This window comes from Carcharodon carcharias, chromosome 9, assembly GCF_017639515.1.
Source record: "Carcharodon carcharias isolate sCarCar2 chromosome 9, sCarCar2.pri, whole genome shotgun sequence".
In the NCBI taxonomy this organism is placed as follows: domain Eukaryota; kingdom Metazoa; phylum Chordata; class Chondrichthyes; order Lamniformes; family Lamnidae; genus Carcharodon; species Carcharodon carcharias.
In genome coordinates, this window is record NC_054475.1 from 48676253 (window position 1) to 48703201 (window position 26949).

The 26949-nt window shown below is 45.2% G+C and overlaps 1 protein-coding gene across 11 annotated transcripts in view; it reads right to left on the reverse strand.

Annotated features, from left to right (window-relative positions):
* The window catches only part of dclre1b (DNA cross-link repair 1B), a 29592-nt gene extending 22687 nt beyond the window's left edge, over window positions 1-6905 (reverse strand). For 2 of the 11 annotated variants that reach the window (XM_041195704.1, XM_041195697.1), the window contains exons 1-2: window positions 6626-6891; window positions 5148-5363 (exon numbers count right to left, since the gene is read on the reverse strand). In XM_041195704.1, coding sequence (XP_041051638.1) covers window positions 5148-5336 — 189 coding nt within the window. In that variant the 5' untranslated portion in view covers window positions 5337-5363; window positions 6626-6891. Of the gene's footprint in view, window positions 1-4269; window positions 4464-5134; window positions 5364-5677; window positions 5852-5913; window positions 5965-6625 lie in introns of those variants that run through there. The other 9 variants (XM_041195702.1, XM_041195700.1, XM_041195699.1 and 6 more) reach the window with 9 other exon arrangements.
* Window positions 6906-26949: the final 20044 nt, after the last annotated feature.

The following is a 26949-nucleotide window of genomic DNA, read 5'->3' on the forward strand; positions in this document are numbered from 1 at the left end:
AAATTGGCGACCCATTTCACTGTTGAATGTGGACTATAAGATCCTGTCTAAGGTCATCGCCAATCGGGTCAAATCCGCTCTGGAATTGGTGATCCACCCTGACCAGACCTGCACTGTGCCGGGCAGGAAGATCTCTGACAACCTCGCGCTGCTCAGGGATACGATTGCCTATGCACAGGACAGGGGTGTGGATACCTGCCTCATCAGCCTGGATCAGGAGAAGGCCTTTGACAGAATATCGCACACCTACATGGTGGTTTGGGGAGGGAATTCGCAATTGGATCCAACTGCTCTACACTAACATCATTAGCGCAGTCTCAATCAATGGGTGGGAATCAGAAAGCTTTCCTATTAAATCTGGAGTCAGGCAGGGCTGCCCCCTCTCCCGTCCTTTTTGTGTGTTGCATAGAACCCTTTGCTGAGTCCATCAGGAAGGATCCGGGCATAAGAGGAGTGACGATCCCAGGCAGTGGAGGCACTCAGGTCAAAGCCTCCCTGTACATGGACGATGTTGCCGTCTTCTGCTCGGATCCCCTGTCGGTGCACAGATTGATCCACATCTACGACCAGTTCGAACTGGCCTCGGGAGCCAAGGTAAATCGTGGGAAGAGCGAGGCTATGTTCTTTGGGAACTGGGCTGACCGATCCTTTGTCCCCTTCACTGTCAGGGTCGATGGCCTGAAGGTGCAGGGGATATGGTTCGGAGGAACCAGGGCACACGTTAGAAACTGGAAGGAGAGAGTGTCTATGGTGAAAAGGAAACTAGGCATGTGGGAGCGACGCTCCCTCTCCATTGCGGGTAAGAACCTGGTCATCAGGTGCGAGGCACTCTCGCTGTTGCTGTACGTGGCGCAGGTCTGGCCCATTCCACACTCCTACGTGGTGGCGATCACCCGAGCCATCTTCCACTTTATCTGGAGGTCGAAAATGGATCATGTCCGCAGGGACACGATGTACAAGCCTCTAGATAAAGGGGGAACAAACGTGCCCAACATCGCCCTCATACTGATGGCCACCTTTCTGTGCGGCTGCATCAAGCAGTGCGTAGACCCTCAGTATGCAAACACCAAGTTTCACTACATGCTGAGGTTCTACCTGTCCCCAGTGTTATGAAGGATGGACCTGGCCACGCTGCCGCGGAACGCTCCAAGTAGTTGGACCGTGCCGTACCACCTGTCCCTCATGGGAAAATTTATGCAGAGGAACACCTTTGACCACAAGTCCATCAGGCAGTGGACGGCACGTAACGTCTTAAAGGCCCTGAGGGAAAAGGAGAGGGTGGATCCTGTGGGATGGTTCCCTGAGCAGACTGACAAAGTCATTTGGCAGAATGCCTCATCGCCAGAACTTTCCAACAAGCACCAAGACGTAGCTTGGCTGGTGGTGAGAAAGGCCCTCCCTGTAAGATCCTTCCTACATGCCAGGAGTCTCACCCCCTCTGCACGTTGCCCTCAAAGTGGCTGTGGTGGGGAAGAGACCGTTGTTCACCTCCTTGTAGATTGTGCCTTTGTGAAGAAGGTCTGGAGAGAGATGCAGTGGTTTCTGTCGAGGTTCATCCCAAGCAGTTCTGTGACACAGGACTCTGTGCTCTACAGGCTGTTCCCAGGGACACACACCGAGACAAAATCAACTGCAGCTGGAGGATTATCAACTCGGTGAAAGACGCTCTTTGGTCTGCCCGAAACTTGTTGGTCTTCCAGCGCAAAGAGTTGTCCCCAACCGAGTGTTGCAGACTGGCACATTACAAGGTCCAGGACTACATGCTGAGGGACACAGTTAAGCTTGCGGCAGCCGCCACAAAGGCACAATGGGGAAGGGTCGCTGTCTAAGACCTTTCTGCCACAGTGCACTGAGAGGCTGGGAACTGTTTAGAGCCCCTCAGGCTGTACAGCTTAAAATGAATGTCTGCCAATGATTGTAATATTCATTGTTTGTACTGATACATCTTGTGATTCATGTTGTAAAAGTTGAACCTGATTGTATCTTTGTAATGGTGATTTTGAAATGGTTCGAAATGTTTTTGAAGATTCATGAATAAAGTATATTTTTGCAAAAAAAAAATCAACTGCACACCTGTGATCTTGAGAGCTCCCTGGCAGCAGCCAGTGAGATCTGCAAATAGAAAAAGGATTTCACTCTCTGAACGTCCAGCTAATTTGTGATCACAGAAAGCAGATCCTGCATATTTGTGCAAGGTACCCACGAGCGCTCATGATTCTTACATCTTGACTCAGTCTCAGGTGCCACAGATCTTTGAAGGTCCTCGATGCTTAGAGTATTGGCTCCTCGGGGACAAAGAATATCCCCAGAAGACATGGTTAATGATGCCCATTTGTCATTCACAGTGTGCATCTGAGGAGAGATACAATGAAGCTCATTTTACCACAAGGTCCTTAATAGACCAAACAATTGGCCTCTTGACGCAGTGACCTCTAAATCTACATCATGAACCACAGTTGCAATGTTTGTTTGCATTGTCTTCACAGAGACTGCCTCAATGGTTTGATGAGTACCAAACACTCAGGACCCTGAAATCTTCAAAGGCCTGACAAGTTTGAGTCCTGGATGACCTTTGCATTCGGGACAAATCTGGCCCATTCATTATTGACACAGTAGCCAATGACATCTTCCTTTCATAGACCCTGTTGAGGACTTAGATTTGCAAATGCATCACTTTCAGGGCAAGACAGTCCTTGATATGGTCCAGCTCTCAAAAAGCCATTCCTTTCAATATATCCTAAGTCAATGAGAGCACTGTCATGCAATGAATTCCTTTACACAAGGAGCACGAAAAGCACTGCTTAGCAACTGTCCAGTTCCAGTGTAATATTATAGCAGGTAAGAAGACAGCTTCATCAAGTTGAGTGCACACCTCTGAAAGCTGTGTGGTGAGGAATTGAGAGAGAAGGGGGTCAAGGCAGATAGTGGCAAATTTCACAAACAAGATAAGAGCCTGGGAAAAAAACTACGAAATAAAGATGCAAAGGTAGAGACAAGTGATTGGAACGGAAAGGAAGGACCAGAGTATCAGTCAGTCACAGGTAGAGACACTAATGCAAATGGCTTTGATTTTTTAACAAGGTCCAGATTTTTGACAAAGAACATTCAATGAATAAAGGAAATGGGGAAGAGGTAAGAGAAAAGGAAAGGGCTACATCTGGTAGTGAACAATAGGAATTTACAAATGCTTGGAATAATTCAAGAACATTTTACAGTAATAGAGTGCACAGCAGTGAACAATGAAGGGTTTAAGGCTGATGTAGTAGTGAATTACTCGGCATGTCACAAATCAGATATGTTTGAGCTTAGAATCAGGTGTGGCTGTTTTAGCAGGGAGTGTCAGATGTGAGACACTAGGATCTAGTGACAATGAGGGCATTAGCCAGGGAGCCTGGGCAATTATAGAGGTTAATAAATTGTAAATTTTAACAAATGGTAAACCAGAAAAGAGAAAGTTGGAATTTGAAAGGGTTAGGAGCTGTTTTTTTTTAAATGGCTTAAAACAGATTTGGCTACAAGGAGATGAATGAGGTGGAACTCTATCACTCAGAGGTCTGGGCAATCTTTAAGGCCTGTATGATAACAGGATTAGGGATTGGTCATCCATATAGTGACAGACTCAATCTGGAAGTGAAGTTGAAGGATGCAAGAAAATCAGTTATTGTGGGGAAGATGGAGCTTGAAATTATTGAAGGTAAAACAGTCACTCAGTGAAGAAACTGAGAGAAGGCACAAAGGAGAAAATTTTAGTAAGGAAAGCATCCACAGGCCTTACGAAAACAGATGTGGAAAATTCTGGAGGAAAGCTGGACACAATAATAAAGGGTGACATGTCCACAAGCCGAAAAGAGTTAGAAGTATCAGGGAAAGGCCAGCGTAAGATTCGGAGCAAATTTGAGCAGCCCATGGCAATTTCAGTGTGGCAGAATGAGAAACTAAAGGAAAGAAATAAAGAGATGGAGTGGAAAAAACAAGTTTTGGTAATCTGAATCTCAGCAAGACTCACAATGGAACTTGGGAATGCAGAGAAAGAAGCTCAGCAGAGAGAAAATGCAGTTGGAGTCTAAGTGAGATTTAGCATATAAGGGAGATGAAGAAATAATGGATAGGGTGGGTGATAAGGGAGGGACAGACAAGACATTACAGTGGTCTAATGGTTATGGAACTGAATAAGCAATCTAGAGATCCGAGTTTACAATACCACCACAGCACAAAGTAAAACCAAATTCAATAAATCTGGGGATTTGTGGGCTAGTAGCAGAAAATTACCATAAAAGCTGCTGGATAGTTATAACAATCCGACTGATTCACTGATATCCTTCAAGGAAAAGGATCTGCTGTCCCCACCTGGTTTGCTGTACATCTGATTCAAATGCCACATTGCATGGTTGAACCTTAATGACCCTCAGGGTAATTAGGGATGGACAATAAACACTGCTTCGTCACCCATCCTGAGAAGAATGCTTTTAAGAAAAAGGAAAGCAGAGAAATTAGGGTATTCACGACTGGGTCAGCAGCGATTTCACACACAAAGTAGTGAAGAGTCATGGATTCTTTTGCAAACCAATGCTGAGAAACTAACTGTATAACCCGGACACCATTTCAAGGACTCCACCATCTATCCTTTTCCCTTGAACAATTGACTTTTAACCTTTTGGCAGAATTCCCCTTATTTTTGGTGTGTGTATGTGTGTGTGTGCGTTAGGATATTTAGAGTAATTATTTCACATTTCTATTTCATATTGTATATTAATAAGCTTTGCCTTTCTTCTTGACAAACTAATAATTTTGTTGTCTATTGGAGAAACATGTGCATTGAGTGCTCATTCTGAACTTAATAGGTAAAGCACATATTTGGCCATAGTTAGCTGGAAAAATTGTTTAAACATACGTTGTGATCTGTGAAGTAGTGGAACTAGGGACAGATAGAGATGGGCATTCCTCCCATCTCAGTTGTTACATTCAACTATCTGCAGCTGTACGGCTGGTCTTCACCGTCAGGCTTCACCAGCATAGAAGTTATTTGAGTGATGTGCCATAGCAGCTAGTAGTGCCTGTGGGATTATATCCTAGCATGGGTTAAAATCTTTATGACAGGAGAGAAGAGAAACATAGAACACCCTGAAAACCTCACCTCTTTGTCTCACCTGAAACTTCCAACGCAACAACCTGGCAGTAATGGGAGAGCAGTATATGGGTCTGCTCCAGGTGGAGGACAGACCTGATGTGTGATCACTGTGCAAGTGAGACAGGAAAAACAAACGGACATGGCTGCACTTCCGAATCTGCCAGAAATCCACAGCAAATGGAGTGTTTGGGATCAATATTCCATTCATTGCTCACTATTCCTCAACAGCCAGCACCTGGACAAGATAAGACACATTTTAACCCCTATCACACTGTAAAACTAAAAATTAACTTGTAGTTTGCTGGACCAATACAAAGTAGCCCTTCACCTGATTAGTCTCAATTGGATTCAACTTAGCAATCAGCATGCTAACTAAGCTGTCTAAGCATCTCTCCAGGCTCTAGGCTTCTACTTATCTATCTATTATAGAATAAAAGCACTGAGTAGGTTTCAAGATTCCATTTCAAAATGAAAAGTCTCATGTCTGGCTCAGACTATCAGATTAAAGATGTTGTAGTAACATTAGGCAGAAAAGTCAAAATTTCCTACCTGTTAAAACTCCTAAGCACTGGACTTTGACTCTTGCCAAGGTTGATCCTTCCCTTGGGCACACAACCTTTGATACCTGATTCTCTCCCACCTCAGCAGCCATAAATGTTACATAGACAGCTGCAAAAATTGCCTCTCCACTTCCCCCAATAACAAGTACACGATCAGCCACGATCATACTGAATGGGAGAGCAAGCTTTAAATGCCGAATGGTCTGCTCCTGCTCCATTTCTTACCTTATCTTCTTTTACGTGGAGTGAAGTGGAACAATGCTAAGCAGAAACCACCTAGTAAACAGTCCTGCAACACCAAAGTCAATGTTGGTTCCCAACTGATTTCTCCCATCCTCACATAATTGAGCTAGTACATCCTGTTTCTGAGCAGCAGGACCAGTGTCAAAATGGCAATATAAGTTACCATTTTCTCCGTTCCTACCCTCTGTCCCCAAAACCCAGTATATTTTTGGGGACAATTGTTCCATTTTCAGTGCATAGCCAGATCCCCTGCTGCAAGTGTTAGTGTCACCCAGGAAATTGTCAGCCTCCATTCTGATGATGGTTTTTGCTGCAGTGCAGGTCAGGTGCAGCTCATGAGTCCTGAATGCCCACTAGTACAATGAGCCAGACCCAATTAGCGGGCACAATGCATCCATGATCCACATTTCCATCCCCTGGCCACTCAGCACTGCCAGGAATCACACGCCACCAATGGACTCACTGCACTCATCAAAAGCATCCCACAGTAGCTAGTTTGTACTTATGAGCTACCACACCCCCACCAGTGGGCACAGCACCCATAAAATAGGCGCTTCCCCCCTCCACTGGCCACAGCACCCATAAAACATACCGTAGCAGTGAACACTGTGCATCCATAAATCACACCCCAATAGTGGGCATCCGACACCCATAAGATATCCCACTAGTGGGCACCCAGCACCATAAAACATACCCTACTAGTGCCTCCTCACCCCAAGAGACAGCACCTTTGGGTGAGGTCAGCCCGTTGTCTATCACCCCGGGGTGGGGGAGCGGTGCTGCTTTCCAATCATCTGAATATTTGTTTAAACCGGGAGTCCGCGAGACACGGTTCTATTGAAATTAACGGACCACCTCCTAAGCTCCTGCCCTTCTCCAACCGTCACTGAATTCTAACTGAAAATTCTCCACCATTAACCGCCGCCGATCTCGGGCTTCATTTTGTGTTTCGTTGACACCTGCATTAACCACTCAGCGTGCGGCTCTGAGGAATACTGTCCAATAAGAGGGCCAATGGGCGGGACTGCAGTGGAGGGCGTGCGTTTGTCCCCCTTTGAAAGCAGTGTTGATGTCAGCGCCCCCTGTTTCGGAGGACTTGGCGGCAGCCGGTACTGCACCCGACAGAGATCAACAGGGGAGCCAGCCAAGCAGAATCTTAAATCAACAGGAAGCCGCTGTATTAACTTCTGCACCCAGAATGCATGGTTCTGACCCTGCTTGCAGAAAATAGGAAAATATTCTGTACCTCACAGAAATCATATTGATCTGCACCAAAATAATGCTGCTTGATTTTTTTTAAAAATCAGTAAATAGAAATAATCAAACTGAACAACTTATAGGGTAACTTTAAACATTCAAAGGGAAGGAAATATTTTGACTGCAAGAACAAAGTAGCTTAATTGCATTAAGTGTTCTACATTTCCCTAAATTAATTGGCCTGCATTCCACTGCATAAACACTATAATTGCAGCCCTCTCTGGTACATGTGGTTTCATGGAAACAAACTCAAGTATTGTTAACATGTGCAAGCTAATCTATACCACATGTGGTGTCAGAAAACTTGTACAACTCCTGAATAATAGTTAACCTGGAACTTTTTCTATTGCACTCTTAAATAATGTATTGAAATGATATGCAAACATTCACATTCAACGTCTTCCTTCATTAAATATGTTACTTGGCTGCCACTCAACAACAAAAACAGTTTGTATTTATTTAGCAACTTTAATGTAAGAAAATGCCCTAGGATGCTTCACAGGAACATTATAAAGCAAAATTTGACACTGTTAGGGGGAAGAAAGTAAATGAGAATTTATGGTAAGGAAGAATTCATTATAAGGGAATGAATTGCTATAAAATCTATAGACAGGCCAGCGCAAATCAGTAAATCAACAATTAAACAGTTAAACCAGATGAACCTTATACACTCTCAAGTACAAACTTTGTACACCCTCAGGGTTTGCAATCGCCAGCAAGGTCCTGGGAGTTAGACTGGAGTCAGAGGATGGCAATAACATAGATTAAGTGTGCTCTTCAACAGATAGGGGAAGGACAGATGGTCCCAGCTTAGATAGGAAGGCAGGTCTCTGCCTGGGTGAAAGTAGGGTTACCTTTGTACCAGAGACCTGTCTGTTTAATGTAAACCTATATGTTGACAAGATCGGAATCTGGAGGATGTTCTTGTATGTGACCAATAATGTGTAAATATAGTGAATACTTGTAGTTTAGCAGAGTACTGTCTCAAGCTGCATTGAGATGGTGCCCTCCTTGCAATTGCTCGAATAAACAATTGTAACCTGTACCTGAGTCTCCTGTGGTCCGTTCATCAAAGACACCAAGTCACATAAGACAAAAGCTTGGTCAAAGAGAAAGTTTCAAAGAGCATCTTAAAGGAAGAAACAGAAAGAAAAGTGGAGAGGATTAGGAAGGGAATTCAAGAACTTAGGACCTAGGCCATTGAAGGCACACCTACCAGTGTTGGCCACCTGCTCCCTAATTTCACACATGAAGAATCATGTCTTAGTTGGAATTGTACTAGTGCAATGTAAACTCAATACGAATCACAGAAACAATTCTATGAGCTTGTACTACAAGTGGGAAGTGCATACCAGAAAGTTGTGACCAAGGTTTCCCATCCATTACATTTATATCCATGAATCTTCATTATCACTGTGTCAAAATCCTGGAACACTCTACATAAAAAGCATTCTGGGACACCGCCATAACACGGACTGCAGTGATTCTAGGAGGCGACACACCATTACCACGGGCAACTAAGCATGGGCAACAAATGCCAGTATTGCAAGCGAAACTCAAACCGAAGACTGAATTTACAAATATCCCATATTTGGGGTCAATGGCAAGGCTCCCTATTGGCAATTCAAAGCCTGCTCTAAAGCTATCAGTCTTTCAACATTCTTTGCAGTATCACTGCATCTAATTCCAATGTCCTTGAGTTCACCACCGGTATCCATAAGAAGGCCGCCAGACTCCTTGAGTCTCCTGTCAAAGACATTGCTGCCTCATGGACTATCTACACATCTGCTGGTTCCACTATGTTGGCCCCATTCCCAATCCCATCAGAATGCTGCCAACCTCATCATGTTAGCAAGTGAAATACCAAAGATTATGTTTTCATCCATGAAGATATAACTGGCTTTTAAAATTTACTCATGGGATGTGAGCATAGTTGGCAAGGCTGGCATTTATTGTCCATCCCTAATTACCCTTGAGTAGGTGGCGGTGAGCCGCCTTCTTGAACCTACATGGAGTAGGTAACCCATAGTGCTAGTTTTATTCTTATTCAACTTTTCTATGATGGTTTGAACATACGAATCAGGAGTAGTAGGCCATTTGGCCTCTCGCGCCTGTTCCACCATTCAATAAGATCATGGCTGATCTGATTGTGGCCTCCACTCCACATTCCTGACTACCCCCAATACACAATGACTCCCCTGTTAATAGAGAATCTATCTACCTCTGCCTTAAAATATTCAATGACCCTGCCTCCACCGTTCTCTGGGGATGAGAGTTCCAAAGACTAACAACCCTCTGAGAGAAAATAATACTCCTTATCATAGTCTTGAATGGGAGACCCCTTATTTTTAAACTGTGCCCCCTAGTTCTATTCTCTCACACAAGGGAAAACATCCTTTGAGCTTCCACCTTGTCAAGTCCACTCAGGATCTTATAAGTCTCAATAAGAACACTTCACATTTTTCTAAACTCCAATGGATATAGGTCCTGCCTGTTCAACCTTTCCTCATAAAATACTCTCCCATTCCAGCTATCAGTCAAGTGAACATTCTCTGAACTGCTTCTAATGTATTTATTTCCTCTCTTAAATAAGGAGACCAAAGCTGTACACAATGCTCCAGGTGTGGTCTCACCAGCACCCTATACAAATGTAGCAAAACATCCTTACTTTTATATTCCATTCCCCTTGCAATAAACGACAAGATTCCATTTGCCTTTCTAATCACTTGCTGTATCGGCATATGGACTTTTTGTGGTTCATGTATCAGGAAGCCTAGATTCCTCTGCACCTCAGAGTTATTTAAGTAATATATTGCTTTTCTATTCTTCCTGCCAAACTGAAGTTCACATTTTCCCACATCTGCCAAATTTTTGCCCACCCACTTAGCCTATCTATATCCCTTTGTAATCTCCTTATGTCGTCTTCACATCTATCCCTGGGTCATCAGGTTGATACTTTCTTTTTCCACAGATGATGCCAGACCTGCTATTTCCAGCGTTTTCTGTTTTTATTTGGGTCTTAATTGTGGGATATGTGGAGCATCCTTGGTTCCATTCAGGCAGCCTCTCCCCCACATCTTTTTCCAATATATCGATGACCATGTTGATGCCATTTACTGTGGTCACCCCGGACAGGAAAATGTCATCAACTTTGCTTCCAATTTCAACCTTTCCCTTGTCTTCACATGGTCCATCGCCAACTCTTTCCTTCCCTTTCCTTAACTTCTCTGTCTCCATTTGTAGGGATGGACTGTTGGTCAATATTCACCATTATCCCATTGACTCCATGCATTTTGTATCTTGTGTACACTTTCTCCCACCCTGCTTCATGTAAGGATTCTCTCTCTCTTCCCAGTTTTTTCACCTGCATCTCATATGTTCAGATGATGTCATGTTCCACAACCCAACTTCTGATATGTCCTGCTTTTTCCTCAACTGAGGATTCCCCCCAACGATGGTTGACAGGGACCTCAGCCACCTGTCCCAATTCCCACACTTCTGCTCTCACCACCAAACACGTCTTCCCCTCCCCCTTCAACATTCCAAAGGGACCTTTTCCTCTTCAGCACCATAGTTCAATCCTCAAACATCCTCAACACCCCCTCCCATCCTCACAGCACCTTCTCATGCAAGCATAGGAGTTACAGCACCTGTTCTTTTACCTCCTCCCTTCCCACTGTTCAGGGCCCCAAACACTCCAACCAGATGAAACAATATTTTAATTGTACTTTTTTTTCAATTCAGTGTGCATATTTGCTGCTCATTTTGCAGTCTCTTCTGCACTGGTGAAACAAGTGAGCTGTTACTACAATTCAGACATGAATAGAATAGATAATAACACTGGAAAAGGCATAGGATTACAAAATTCTCTGATTAATTTTATTAAAGTGTGCTTCAAAATCACAAGAACATGAATAGCACACTGATAGCTGATGAACAGGTGAATATCACCATGTCAGACCCACTAATGAAATACAAAACTCACAAACTGATCACTTTTGATTCAGCTGTCCTCATCTTATAAGTACCCCACAGAAGCTGAATCCTCCCAGTCCACAGGACAACTGGCCTGTCTTTAAACTGTGAGATTAAAGGTTAACACAGCCAGTTGTCTAGATGACATCCACAGAGCTGAATCTCCCACCCCAGCCTTTCCCTTCAATCTCTTTACTTCGACCCATGGAAAAACTGATCTCTTTCACCCAGGCGTTCTGTCTTTAACTCAACTATAGAGAAACTGGCACTTTCTCTTCAGCTCTCCACTTCAACTCAACCAGGATGCTGAAGGGTTACACGTTCCCTGAACGATACTTACCAGCTTTCCTCTAACCCAGCCATGCTGCTCTCCTCTACTCTCCATTCTTATCTGGAGCACTGATCAGATGCCCATGGGAAAAAAATGTAACTCCTGATAGTTTGGCCAATGTCCAACTATACACTAAGGAATAAAGGAAGGTACCCCTTTCTTATACCTTCTATGTATTTTTTTTAAAATGTACTTTATTCATAAAATATCTGGAAAACATTACAAAACATTTCTAAATTGCCATCACAAAATGTGCAATCAGGTTCAACTTTTACGGATCATGAGGTGCTTCAATACAATCAATGAATATTACAATCATTTCAATATGGTCATTACAGACAGTCAGACAATGCAATAGTACTGGAGTTATCGACATACATCATGTTGCACTCTGAGGTGCTTCAATACAATTATAATTCAATTAGTATTCAATGCATACATTCATTGTGAGTGGTACAGCCTGAGGGGGCAATACTTTTCCCAGCCCCTCAGTGCACTATGGCAGAAAGGTTTAGACAGCAACCTTTCCCCATTGGGCTTTTGCGGCGGCTGCCCCAAGCTTTAGTGCGTCCTTCAGCACATAGTCCCGGACCTTGTAATGTGCCAGTCTGCAACACTCGGTCGGGGACAACTCTTTGCACTGGAAGACCAACAAGTTTCGGGCAGACCAAAGAGCGTCTTTCACCGAGTTGATGATCCTCCAGCTGCAGTTGATGCTTGTCTTGGTGTGTGTCCCTGGGAACAGCCTGTAGAGCACGGAACCTGTGTCACAGAACTGCTCAGGATGAACCTCGACAGAAACCACTGCATCTCTCTCCAGACCTTCTTTGCAAAGGCACAATCCACAAGGAGGTGAACAATAGTCTCGTCTCCTCCACGCCACCTCGAGGGCAACATGCAGAAGGGTTAAGACTCCTGGTGTGTTGGAAGGATCTTACAGAGAGGGCCTTTCTCATCACCAGGCCTTTCTCATCACCAGCCAAGCTGCATCTTGGTGCTTGTTCGAAAGTTCTGGTGATGAGGCATTCTGCCAGATGACTTTGACAGTCTACTCAGGGAACCATCCAAAAGGATCCACCATCCCCTTTTCCCGCAGGGCCACTAAGATGTTACATGCCAACCACTGCCTGATGGTCTTGTGGTCAAAGGTGTTTCTCTGCATAAATTTTTCCGCAAGGGACAGGTGGTATGGGACGGTCCAACTGCTTGGAGTGTTCCACAGCAGCATGGCCAGACCCATCCTTCACAACACCAGGGACAGGTGGAATCTCAGCATATAGTGACACTTGGTGTTTGTGTACCGAGGGTCTACATACAGCTTGATGCAATCATACACAAAGGTAGCCATCAGGATGAAGGCAATGTTGGGCACATTTTTTTCCCTCTTTATCTAGAGGCTTCTACATCGTGTCCCCGTGGACACGATCCATTTTCGACCTCCAGATAAAGCGAAAGATGGCCCAGGTTGTCGCCATCACGCAGGAGTATGGAATGGGCCAGACCTGCACCAAGTTTAGCAACAGTGAGAGTGCCTCACACCTGATGACCAGGTTCTTATCTGCAATGGAGAGGGAGCATCGCTCCCACATACCCAGTTTTCATTCCACCATAGCCACTCGCTCCTTCCAGTTTCTAACGCATCCTACGGTCCCTCCGAACCATATCCCCAGCACCTTCAGGCCATCAGCCCTGACGCTGAAGGGGACAAAGGATCAGCAAGCCCAATTCTCAAAGAACATGGCCGCGCTCTTCCCATGATTTACCTTGGCTTCCGAGGCCAGTTCAAGCTGGTCGCAGATGTGGATCAGCCTGCGCACCGACAGCACTCTGTCTTCCTCTCCACAGATGCTGTCAGACCTGCTAAGTTTTTCCAGCTATTTTTGTTTTTGTTTCAGATTGCCAGCATCAGCACTATTTTGCTTTTAGCTTTTGGTAATGATTCTGTTTTCCCAAAGACCCTCATTTGTTTCTTTACTTGTCCCATTATCATCTCATTTTGGGTTGCACCACCTTCCCTTTGATTCTTTCCAGCCTTCCACCCAATCACAGACCTTCCCTTTTGCTCTTTCCTCCCCTCTCTCAGTTTCCTGTCACTGTGCTTTCCTAAAACCTGCTACATCTCTAACACTTTCCAGTTCTGGCAAAATGCCATCGACCTGAAATATTGGCCTGGATTTTTGCTCCTGAGTCTGATAGTGGGAGTTGGGAAATTTCTTGGCTCACCGCACCCACCTCAGGGGAAACTCATCTGAATGGCAGGATGTTCCCTCTGGGAGTGGTGGTGGTGGTGGTGGGGCGGGGTGAAGGGGGGGGATGTGGGGGGATGTTGTGGTGGGGGGGTTGTGGGGTGCTGTTGGCAGCATGGAGTCAGGCCTGCTGTCCCTGGATGCAGATTCGAGATGGCCACAGGGGAGGCAGAGTGCCAAGGCCCACCTTGATTCTCTGGAATTTCATCCCAGTTGTTCTGTTAAATATCAGGCCCTCTAGCCCTCACCCCTCGCACACCCAACCCTGACACATGCCCCATCCTTGCCAACTCATGCCCCCCACCTGATGTATTCTATCATCACTACCTTGAAAGGATGCTGCTTGGACATCATGAAGCAGTCTTTGTAGTCTTTAGTATATTACCAGCAAGTCTTTATTAACAACACTTACTACCTATATACATATTTACAGTAGAGGGTAAGGTATGGAGGGGACACCATACTAGGTCTTTACACATCACTGTCCATGTGTAAACTGACCCAAGGTCTGGGTCCTGTGCCTTCTTACATCACTGTATGGGGGGTACCGTCATCAGTCCCACGTTAACCCTTTAGGTACCAGACCCTGCTACGACACCCCCAACCCAATTTCTCCTCATACCCTGCATGTCAACCATGCTCCCACCCACTCTCCATGGCCTTCACCCACCCCAATGGTCCCTCATACCCTCCGTGCCAAATAAATGTCCCGTCACCCACCCCAATGGCCCCTTACAGCCCTATACCAGCTTATACCTACTCAAGCCAACTCATGCCAACCCACCCACCACCCTTTGGCTTTACACCCTCCATGCCAATCACTAGTATCCACCATAGGCTCAGGAACCATTTTAAGATGAAACACTGTAAAGTTCTAAATAGCTATTATAGCCTTCTGCACATCAAAGACAACTGATCCTTTAGTAATAAAAACAAAAAAACTGCGGATGCTGGAAATCCAAAACAAAAACAGAATTACCTGAAAACACTCAGCAGGTCTGGCAGCATCGGCGGAGAAGAAAAGAGTTGACGTTTCGAGTCCTCATGACCCTTCAACAGAACTGGTCTTTCTTTAAGCTGTTTTTATGTCCATAACAGAAGGGTCATGAGGACTCGAAACGTCAACTCTTTTCTTCTCCGCTGATGCTGCTAGACCTGCTGAGTTTTTCTAGGTAATTCTGTTTTTGTAATCCTTTAGTAACCTTTCATACAAATATGCGAATTAGGAGCAGGAGTAGGCCACCCTTAAGCCTGCTGTGCACAAAACATGGGAAAGGGTTTCACAACATCCGCCCCATTTGCCCTCATACCTTTGCCCAATAAATTAGGGATAAGGGAAAGAAAGGGGCACAGGGAAAGACCACAATAAAAATAAGAGTTATAGTCTCATGTGAGTCCAGTGTCCAGAATCAAAAGTTCAATGGGGTATTCCTTCAAAGGTCATCAGGCTCAAACTATTGCAGGGTGATCCATCTTCCCAGAATCGATGACTTCCCCGATGAAAGAAGGCACGTAGAGATGGATGACTCTGATAGGCACAGATGCAGGAGTTATAATGTTCCTGTAGTTCACAGTGTAGATTAGGGCCAGGCTCTTTACCTGCTGGATGGTAAAATAGGAGATTGCCTGGGTTCAGTTCCATACAACAATATTATAGGTTCTAGCAGCTTGTGGAGGTCATGTGACATACCTCCCACTTCTGCTCCTGGGTGTTGAACAAAAGATGTACATTCCCAGGTCTGGAATCTAGAGGTGTTCAATAGAGGAGCCAGAGTCCATTTTGACCTTGCAGACACACAGTTTCCGTTGGCCAGTTCTGCTTTAGAAATGTAAATGGTGTGGCTGCATTTCTTTGGAATTTGATTTTCTGCAGTCACAGGGCATAAGTGCCTCTTTAAAGATAATGAGGTCTCAGCTGTTTCCTGAAGGCTAGATATTCCTCTGGTATGAGTGATGGCTAGTCAGGGAAAAGTCTATGTCCATTTTTAAAAAATAATAATTTTATAGTGTAGCCAGGTTGATGTAGGTATATATATTTTCCTCCCTGAATTCTGGACCGCATACTTTCCACATCCACCCTGTCAAGACCCTTCAGGATTAAATATGTGTTAATCAATTTGCCGTTTACTCTTCTAAACTTCAGTGGATAAAGGCATAGCTTGCCCAATCTTTCCTCATAAGACAACCTACTCATTCCAGCTACTAATCTAGTAAAACTTCTCTGAACTGCTTCCAATTCACTTCCTTAAATAAGGAGACAAATATTGTATACAGTACTCCAGATGTGGTCTCACCAAAGCCCTGTATTTCTGAAGAATAGCATCTCTACTTTTGTATTTAATTCCCCTCACAGTAAATGATAACATTCTACTCGCTTTCATAGTCACCTATTTGAGCTGTCAATCAAACTGTGAACTTAAGATCCCTACTGAGATAATGATAGTTCATGGAAAGGCCCAAGTGTTAATCATAACATAATGATTGCTTTTGGGATATTGTCAACAAACAGCTATTGTAACTGCTAGGCTAGATTTTTTCATCTCTCACTTACACAGGTGGGCTTTTTTTAATTAAAGGGCTGGCAATTTAAATAACTTCATGGCTTACATTTTTGTGGCTCACTGACGCAAGCAGGCTGTTCTTCTAAATTCTAAAGGGCTGTGAATTTAAATAACTTAACAGCTTGACAGTTGTACAGACCTTACCCACCTTTCCACAGCATTTATGACTACTCTAAAAATCTGCAACTCTCACATTGGGGTTAAGACCCTCACGACAGTGAAAGTGGGGTCTGTTTGAACTCAGCACTGAGTTCAAATAGCCCTGATGAGTTTAGGTTTCTGTCATGCATAAGTCACACCCTGCCCTCTTTCCCCTACTGGCTAAAATGGAATCTATCAAAAATGGGGACAGAACTTCCCATTTTCAATTCTGAAAAACTGGGCCATGAATCGTTTCTCTTCCCAAAAATGCTTCTTGACCTGCTCAGCACTTCCAACATTTTCTGTTTTAATATCAGTAAGAAGTGTCTTCCTCCAACTTTAATCGAAAAATCCCAAACCCTTTTTAACCAAAACAAAAACAGAATTACCTGGAAAAACTCAGCAGGTCTGGCAGCATCGGCGGAGAAGAAAAGAGTTGATGTTTCAAGTCCTCGTGACCCTTCGACAGAACTGATTGAATGCTAGAAGAGGGTTGAAATATATGCTGGTTTAAGGTGGGGGGGTGGGTAGAAGAGAAGTGGGGGGTGGGGGTGGTGTGGTTGTAGGGACAAACAAGCAGTGATAGGAGTAGATAATCAAAAGATGTCACAGACAATGGAACAAAGAAGTGTTGAAGGTGGTGATATTATCTAAACGAATGTGCTAATTAAGAATGGATGGCAGGGCACTCAAGGTACAGCTCTAGTGGGGTGGAAAGACTAGCCCGGCATACAAGATTTAAAAATAATGGAAATAGGTGGGAAAAGAAAAATATATATAAATTATTGGAAAAAACAAAAGGAAGGGGGAAGAAATGGAAAGAGGGTTGGGATGGAGGAGGGAGTTCAAGATCTAAAGTTGTTGAATTCAATATTCAGTCCGGAAGGCTGTAAAGTGCCTAGTCGGAAGATGAGGTGCTGTTCCTCCAGTTTGCGTTGGGCTTCACTGGAACAATGCAGCAAGCCAATGTCAGACACGAGAGCAAGAGAGCAGGGTGGAGTGTTAAAATGGCAAGCGACAGGGAGGTTTGGGTCTTTCTTGTGGACAGACCGCAGGTGTTCTGCAAAGCGGTCGCCCAGTTTACGTTTGGTCTCTCCAATGTAGAGGAGACCGCATTGGGAGCAACGAATGCAGTAGACTAAGTTGGGGGAAATGCAAGTGAAATGCTGCTTCACTTGAAAGGAGTGTTTGGGCCCTTGGACGGTGAGGAGAGAGGAAGTGAAGGGGCAGGTGCTGCATCTTTTGCGTGGGCATGGGGAGGTGCCATAGGTAGGGGTTGAGGAGTAGCGGGTGATGGAGGAGTGGACCAGGGTGTCCCAGAGGGAATGATCCCTACGGAATGCCGCCATGGGGGGGTGAAGGGAAGATGTGTTTGTTGGTGGCATCATGCTGGAGTTGGCGGAAATGGCGGAGGATGATCCTTTGAATGCGGAGGCTGGTGGGTTGATAAGTGAGGACAAGGGGGACCCTATCATGTTTCTGGGAGGGAGGAGAAGGCGTGAGGGCGGATGCGTGGGAGATGGGCCGGACACGGTTGAGGGCACTGTCAACGACCGTGGGTGGAAAACCTTGGTTAAGGAAGAAGGAGGACATGTCAGAGGAACTGTTTTTGAAGGTAGCATCATCGGAACAGATGCGACGGAGGCGAAGGAACTGAGAGAATGGGATGGAGTCCTTACAGGAAGCAGTGTGTGAGGAGCTGTAGTCGAAGTAGCTGTGGGAGTCGGTAGGCTTGTAATGGATATTGGTGGACAGTCTATCACCAGAGATTGAGACAGAGAGGTCAAGGAAGGGAAGGGAAGTGTCAGAGATGGACCATGTGAAAATGATGGAGGGGTGGAGATTGGAAGCAAAAGTAATAAATTTTTCCAAGTCCCGACGAGAGCATGAAGCAGCACCGAAGTAATCATCGATGTACCGGGAGGGGGCCAGAGTAGGACTGGAACAAGAACTGTTCCACATACCCCATAAAGAGACAAGCAGAGCTGGGGCCCATGCGGGTACCCATAGCCACACCTTTTATTTGGAGGAAGACTAACTAAGCTGTTTTTATAAAAACAAAAAACTGCGGATGCTGGAAATCCAAAACAAAAGCAGAATTACCTGGACAAACTCAGCAGGTCTGGCAGCATCGGCGGAGAAGAAAAGAGTTGATGTTTCGAGTCCTCATGACCCTTCAACAGAACTGATCTTTCTTTAAGCTGTTTTTATGTCCATACTGGTGGATAAACAAAATAGCAGTGCTACTAACAGACTTCTCTGCCTTTTTATTTCTCTTAGCAATTAATGAATTAAATGTCAAACATTATGAATCAAGCTGCAAGAATTATATCTTAATGTTTATCCAAGTACTGGTTCTGACTTTCTATGGATATGCAGCCAATTTCCCATCACAATTTTGGCAGGTGGCCTGGTACAGTCCCAAGGGAATATGAAGGCTCCGTTGTTTTCAATTGAAATTGAGATCAAAGGAATGGTAATCCCATGGCTGACAGGCTCTACCAGGTTGCAGATACTCTATTGCCCGTATTCCACCCTGGCGAAGATTGTAGTATTCCTCCTCAAATCATGCAACCAGATATCGGCATACAATCAGTGCATTTTTCATTTTCTTTCACCTGGGAATTTCCTCTTGAACAGATAAAGTGTAACCATCATAAGTCTGAAGGTGCACCATCATTCTTGTAAATGCAAGATTTATGGTAACATATTTGGGTGAGCGTCTATTCAAACGACATTCCCAAAGTGTTTCAAACGTAAATTTTCAAATTTACTTTGCATGCCCAATTTTCCAAAGACTTTACATTTGTTTATTTAGACTTTAGCTAAGACATATTCCTTCCACTTGTCTCCTGAAGCTGGTGATTTGTGATGGGTATGTTGTAGAGTTGTTGGATGTTCCCTAATGCCTCATCCAAATGATACTTTCATACGAGGGTTTATTTAGAGTCCAAAAAGTCTTATAAACTATGAAGGTGCCACAGTCAAGTTTGATCCTGTCTGTAACCCAACATCTACACAGGGGTCACTGAAGAGGAAGCGGGAGCAGGAACCCTGGTTATTTTTTTCCTCTTCGGAGCCAAGGGTACTGGCACTAACTCTTTCACCATTACCATTGCCTGGTTAAGAAGAACATAGACTGGGAATGGAATCTGGGGCCTTGGAGAGCTGTACTACTCAGCCTACAGTGAATTCATCAACTGAGCTTACAGGAAGTTGTCAGCTTTATGTAGGGGGTGGTGGTGTGTATGTCAGCTTCACCTCTGGCTTCTGAATGGTTCGAATCACTCCCACTCCCTGGGTTCTAGACATTGGACTTATTTGGGAGTTGTGACAAAGTGCAGCAGACAACAGGTTTTGGTGCAAGAAAAAATACTGAATTTTTGAAGTCACAAATGAACTTATGACATTAGGATTACACTGAGATTATACAGACCTACAAAGTACACTTAGTTAAGAATGGGGAACACATGGCATAATGAGGGAAAATCATGCTACTAATCCCCTTACTCTTGTCCCACCCCCAAAATCTAACTAAATTGTACTAGGAGAGGTCAGGGATCATGCTCATCAACCAGGGTTCCTTGACAGTTCGAAATCCAGCCAGGTAAGCCGGCTGCAGTTTTGGGGTACGCTCTTAGTGTCCTCTGGGGCCGGCCATCCCCATGTGGTCCTGGTCTGTGGAATCTGCAAAGGTTCTTCAGTTGGGTGGAGGGTGCAGTTGTGGGTGGTTGATCTTCATAGAGGGCTGCAGTTGTGTCCTTGTTGTCTTCGGTTGAGCCTGCCACCCCGCGCCCCTCACCGTGATGTTGCCTGTGGGCCTGCAAACCTCCAGATCTCCTTCCTCCTCTTGGCTCAGCTCCCTGCTTAAACTCTGCAAAACCGCTCACCCTCCTGTTCACTGCCCAAAAAAAACTGCTCACTTCAGATCTGCTGGCCCAGTTATACTGTTTATTTTTGAATTTCTTATCTCAATCCAAATCAAGGTTAGTTCTTTGTTTGATTTTAGTGAGCTTCTCTAGGTGATTGTTGTCTCATTGTTTTTAATAGGCTCGCATGATGTTTATCATTGTCTTCCTGCCCCTGTAACTAGTCTTGAACTGAAAGTTATTATATGTATGGAGTATTGATGGGTTCGTATAATTGCATTGATTGTTGTCTTTCTGCCTTAGTAGTTAGTAGCGATTATTTATGCAAGATTTTGATGGGCTTTAGTTGCGTGTCTTTCTCTGGGTTGATTGTTTTAAAGGGAAGAATGTGTGTTCTGTCTGCTCTTGTTGTCTGGTTTCAGGTAAAAGTCCAAAAGTCATATCGTTGTTGATGATATGAAAAGTGTGGGAATTTTGAGAACGCTTCACAGCTGACACTCTGGAAGTTCTGCACCTTTCCTTCATTCTGAAATTGTGCTGATTGACTGTTACAAATGCTTGCAGCCTCATCTCATTTTATTGCCAAAATCTATGATGGTTCTTCTATTGTATAAAGGGGAAACTAAGCTAGAGGTTTATTGAATCACAGTGGGCTAGAATTGACAGGGCAATAAAACTGTGATTCACCTACTGTCATTGCGCAGTAACACAAATTGGGAATGGCCACCTTGTTGAGTTGTATTCATACTACCGGTAGCCATCCAGTGAGAGTTGGCACCAGCAGAAAAGGAGTGAAGAAACTAGGGAGCAAAATTTAAGAAGCAGTGATGCAGTTTTGATGTAAAAAAAAGTCAAGGTTTTCGGCAAGAAGCAAAGTCTGCTTTGTATTTTGCACAAATATAGCCCTGGGCCCAATCCTACAAAAACAAATAGTAAATGTATTCCATTTGCAGCTTGTTAAACATGACGCACAGTTTGGGCAAGTGTGCCAAAGTCTCAATCAACTTTCAAACACCACGGACTGACTTTATATGGAAATACAAGAAACACAGGACCAGTCATGCTATTTGCAAATTTGCATTCTTATCTGAGTAATCATTTGCAGAAAGGGCTGTAGTTAGATTTTTTCCAAATTAATAAGAATCAGTTTGTTCTCCACAGTTGTGAGTCAAAAATAAAGCAGCTGCTGCTCCACAAAAGACAAATACCTCTGGAGTCTCAAAGAACGTGGTAGCCTCTTTGAATGCCATAACTGGTAGGCAAACTTCCTGCCAATGAACGTAAAGTGTTCTGGAGAAAACAAGCTGAAGTTTGGAATTGTGAGGCAGGAGACCCCAGGGTACTAATGCAAAATAAGAAGATATTGCCTCCCTTAATTCCTCTATAAATGTGCTGATATATCTACTAGAAAATCGTACTTTCCAGCAACATCTGCCAGCCAGATGTTTCTGCCTGGGCCAGAATAAAAGCAGCCGCAATGCATAAGGATATTGCCCCCAAAAGCTTATGGGATATTTTAGAGGAGCTAACAGTTGTCCAGAGTGACCATCAAAACATGATTAAGTACAGAGATTCAATACCTAAATGTAGCAGACACCATCCCCTGACTTAACAGACCGCCCACTGAGGATGAAGAGCAACAATCCTAATCAATGACAAACAGAGCCTATCCTCAAGCCCTGTACCACAGACCTAACTCATCCCCAGAATCCTAAGGCAACCAAATTATGGCAATGGGCCGAATTTTCAGGTCGTCGGGCAGGCGCGGTGGGCGGGCCCAGGTGTGGTCTGGAAATGGGTCGCCGCCCACACTTTTAATCTGGCTGGCCAATTAATGGCCAGCATGAAAGGCGCACTGAAAAGCTCAGCGCTGCTGGGAAGAGGGTGAGCGCTGACATCAGTGCAGGCGCAGGGAGCACGGAATAAAAACTTCTTGGAGGCAGAGAGCTACCTCAGGGAGCTGAAGAATTTAAAAAACAAAAATAAAGATTATGAAATTGTGAAAAAATGCGAAAAAAATGTCCCCACATAGGACTCGCTCACCTGAATATATAGATGATAAAAATTCTGTCAAAACATTTTTTTAAAATTAATTTTTAAAATTACACTCTGAAACCTCATCCCGCCCGTGGATGAGGTTTCCTCAAAAATCCAAAGGCCGCCTGGCTGATTCTCCCACCTGCCAACCTGTAAGGTTGGATGGGCAGCGAAAAATTGCTCTTAATTAATACATTATTGGCCATAATTGTTGGCGGGCGCGCTGCCGACTCTTGTGCACCCCCGCCGACTGAAATATCGTGTGAGTGTGAAATGACTTCAGGGTGCTCACCCGACATCATCACAAGTTATTTTACGCCTGGTCAGACCGGGCGCACGTCTGCCTGCAGGACGTAAAATTCTGCCCAATGTCTTAACTCACATTGCCGCCAGCAAAAGCACACTCACACCAAGAAATCTGCTTTAGAATCATAGAATAGTTACAGCATGGAAGGAGGCCATTTGGCCCATCAAACCAATGCATTCCTTCCACTGCAAATCTAAATGTACAATGATGGAATAGTAGGTAATAAACATATGTCATAGGCGGAATCTTCCGCTCTGGGCCTAAACTCCATGGTGGGAGCGAGAAGTTGGAGCGCCTTCTGCTGATGAATAGAATGGGTAATTACATGCAATCGTGTGCTTCCTGCCTCATTATTTATGCATTAGTGCAGTTCGCGTTAAGTCTCGTGGCAGGGCGGACATAGACAACTGCCCTTTCGTCATGTCTGGGCTATATTTAAAAGGACAGCTCTTCATTAACGGTGCCAGGACCTTTGCAGAAAGATGTGCAGCAAAAGGCAGGAACCTCCAGCTCCACAGTTCAGTGATGCCTCCCTGAAGAATCTCCTCCAGGTTGTCAAGGAAAGGCAGGACATCTTCTTTCCATAGGATGGCAGCAGGTGGCCCTCTCGCCTGACCACAGCGGCCTGGGAGGAGATCGCCAGGGTGGTCAGTGCCTTTGGGGCCCAAAGGAGGACCGCTCTACTATGCAGGAAATGGGTCGATGACCTCATCCGTTCCACTAGGATAAGTGAACCATCTGCTCACTCCAAACTGACACCAGTACTCATTTTGTGATTCTGTCATGGGATGTGGGTGTCACTGTAAAGGCCAGCATTTTTGTTGCCCATCCCTCAATGCCCTTGAGAAAGTGATGGGGTGCTGCCTCATTGAACAGTTTCAGTCCATGTGTGTGTTGTTAGAAAGGGTGTTGACCCAGACACAGTGAAGGCACAACCATGGGGTGCAGCGTGGAGGGCAACTTGCAGGTGGTGTTGTTCCTTTGTGCCTGCTGCCCTTGTCCTTCTAGCTCATAGAGCTCACTGGGTTGGAGGGTGCTGTTGAAGGAGCATTGGTGACTTGCCACAGTGCATTTTGTAGATGGTACACACTACTGCCATTGTACCTCGGTGGTGGAGTGGGTGAATGTTGAAAATGGTGGATGGAGTGCCAAACAAATGGGCTGTTTTGTCCTGGATGGTGTTGAGCTTCTTGAATGTTCATGGAGCTGCACTCATCCAGGCAAATGGGGAGTATTCCATCACACTCCTGATTTGTGCCTTGTACATGGTGGTCCAGCTTTGGGGAGTCAGGGAGGTCAGCTGTTAGCCACAGAATTAGCAGCCTATGACCTGCTCTTTCATCATACGTGTTCACAATCCATCTGCCTGTCTTTATGCAGAAGAAGACGGCCCACAACAGGACAGAGAAAGAGAGAAGACAGGAGGTGGGATGCCTGAGCTCAGACCTTTCACTCCTTTTGAGCAGTAGGTTGCTGAGCTGGCAGGTGAGGGTTGAGACCATGCCCGTGCCAAAGGTGAAATCAGCCCCTCCCAAGAATCTAGTGAGGAAGCATCATTATTCCGAGAACTTCAGAAAATCAAGGTGATTGATGCTTTCAATATTGAGCCAGCCTTGGCAGTCACTCATTCACTCTTCTCTCCATTCTAGGTGCCAGCAGGAAGATGTGATGTTTACTCTCCCCTCTGTAACTCTTGAACCTCCCCGCATCACCCTGGATCCCATAACCATCAACATGCCTTCCCTCCTCGATGAGCCCACACCAGCCATAGTGCCTATGTCCACCCTGATCCTTCCAACTCCCGTTATCCATTCCACCATTCTTGTCCCCCTCAATGATCTTCCCAATGAGAACTATACCTGCCATATCCATACCCTTATCCACCCACCCTACCGCATCCCACTTCGCCATCTCACTGTCATCGTCCCTTCATTCCATCAATACCCTCATACCCCAGTACTCCTCTATTGACTCCACTGACCCCTCCCTATAAAATGCTACCCCCTTCCACATTCATAACACCCCTTTCCCACTCACAACCCCTCTTCCCCACTTACAACCCCCTTCCCTGCTCACAACCCCTTCCCCGTTCACAACACCATTCCTGTTCATAACCCTCTCCCCTTCTCAAAACCCCTTCCCCGCTCACAACCCTCCCCCCCTGCTCACAACCCCCTTCCCCGGTCACACCCACCGCTCACTTAGTGTCTTCAAATCCCCTCTCTTCATGCCTTCAAACCCGTTCTCTTTAAGCTCTCAAACACCCCTTCTTTGATTCTTCAATCCCCCACTCCTTAGGCATTCAATGACCACAACTCTTCTAGCCTTTAAACCCCACCTCCCTCATAATTTTCAGGCCTTCAAACACCCTCTCTCTGTGCCTTTAACTGCCCCCTCCCCTCACCTTGAGTACCATCTCCTGCAATCCTCACCAATGGTGCAGACAGCGTCGACTGACCAGTAAGCCCTATAAGTAAATTTCCCTCGTTTGGTGCATGCCACGTGTTAAGTCGGTTAACAGAGCGGCATGAACTCCTGCTGGTGGCGAAAGATTTGATGGAGCACAAGATTCCAGTTTATTGGCCTAGTAATAAGATGCAAAGTGGGTTCCTGATGATCTTCAGTGGGAAAGTCGCTCTGCCATTAACCCGCTATGAAAGCCGGAAGAACACGATCCCGACTTGATTTCCCAATATTAGGAAAGTGATTTTTGGATTCCCACCACATCTTCTTCCCTCGCCCGCCATGATTTCCACAGGTGGCGGGAGGGGAGGATTCTGCCCCATAATATTCACTATTATATTGTCTTTAATATAGAAAAGCTTTTCAAGGGGTTTCAAGGATGTGTAATTTTTAAAAAGGATGCTGAGCAAAAGGAGGAGATATTAGGATTGTTGGTTAAAAGGGAGGGTTTTAAGAGGGTTTTAAGGAGGTTGTAAAGGACCAGAAGGCAATGGACTGACAGAAGCACTCAGGGATGGAATTCCAGAATGTGAGGCTTAGGCAGACGAAGGTAGAGCTGCCAATTGGAAAAGAATGCAGGAGAGGGCAGAGTCAGAGTATTTGGATCTTCGGGAGGAGTTTAGGATGAAGGGTTTACAAATATAAGGAGTTATGGAGCCATGAAGGGTTTTAAGTACGAGGATGAGAATTTTAAATTTAAGGCTTTAAGGGACCTGGCGGCATTGTAGGTTGACAAGCAACAGGGACAATAACAGAAGTTGGTGTGAGATAGGATGCGAACAAAAGAGTCTTGGGTGAGCCAGTTTATGAAGGGTGAAAATGAGAATCCAGCAAAGCGGCCTTTAGAACAGTTCAGCCTGGAAGTGATAGAGGCAACAGATAGGCTGACCCAGGGTTGGTGTGGATAATCTTAAAGAGATAGGAGTAGGTGATCTTTGGTTGGAGAAGTTGAAAGATCAGTAACTGAGCTCATGGTCAATTAAGATATCAAGGTTGCAAACACTCTGGTTCAGTCTGAGACAGGGGAGGGGTCAAAATTTGTAGCTAAGCTACGGAGTCTATGTGGGAACTGAACATGATGGCTTCTCCATTACCCTGGGTGGAATGATCTCAGGTTTGCACTAAGTGTGGTAGCTGGTGGGTAAAATTACATTTTACCCGCCAGTCATGATGGTGGGTTTTCATGCCGTATCGTCCCAAATCCCCCACATTAATTATGCACTCGCAGGAAACAAGCCGTTTCCATGGCAGGCGGGCTCTCATTTGCCTGCCCGCCATCACCCTGCCGCTGGATCACACTGGACACCATATTTAAAGTCCAGCCGCAAGGGCACATCTCAGTGCTTCCAGCCCACCATTGCTGCACGGACGACATGGCCTGAAAGTGAAGCTTGAAACTGACTGTAGCCCCCAGGTTCAGTGATGCGTCCCTCGAGCGATTTTTGGATGCTGTGGAGGCCCACTGGGATGTCCTGTACCCCCGCTCTGGCCGCAGATGGGCAGCAACAGTACTAACCTGGCTTGGGAGGCGGTGGTAGCGGTGGTCAAAAGAAGACAGCCACCCAGTGCCGCAAAAGGATGAATGATCTCTTCCGTTCTGCCAGGGTAAGTCACTCTTTTCATCACTCTCAACTCACACACTCACAAACCCATCACACATCTACAGGGCCCTCACTCAAAAGTTTGCCAGTTCAAAAGACATCACCATTCACCGTCTCACACTCACCGTCATTGTCCTCATCCCATCCATGGGACCACTCACCACCCACACAGGCCAGGCATACATATCATCTGGCCTGGCAGATGTCCTGCTTACACTCTCTCCACCTCT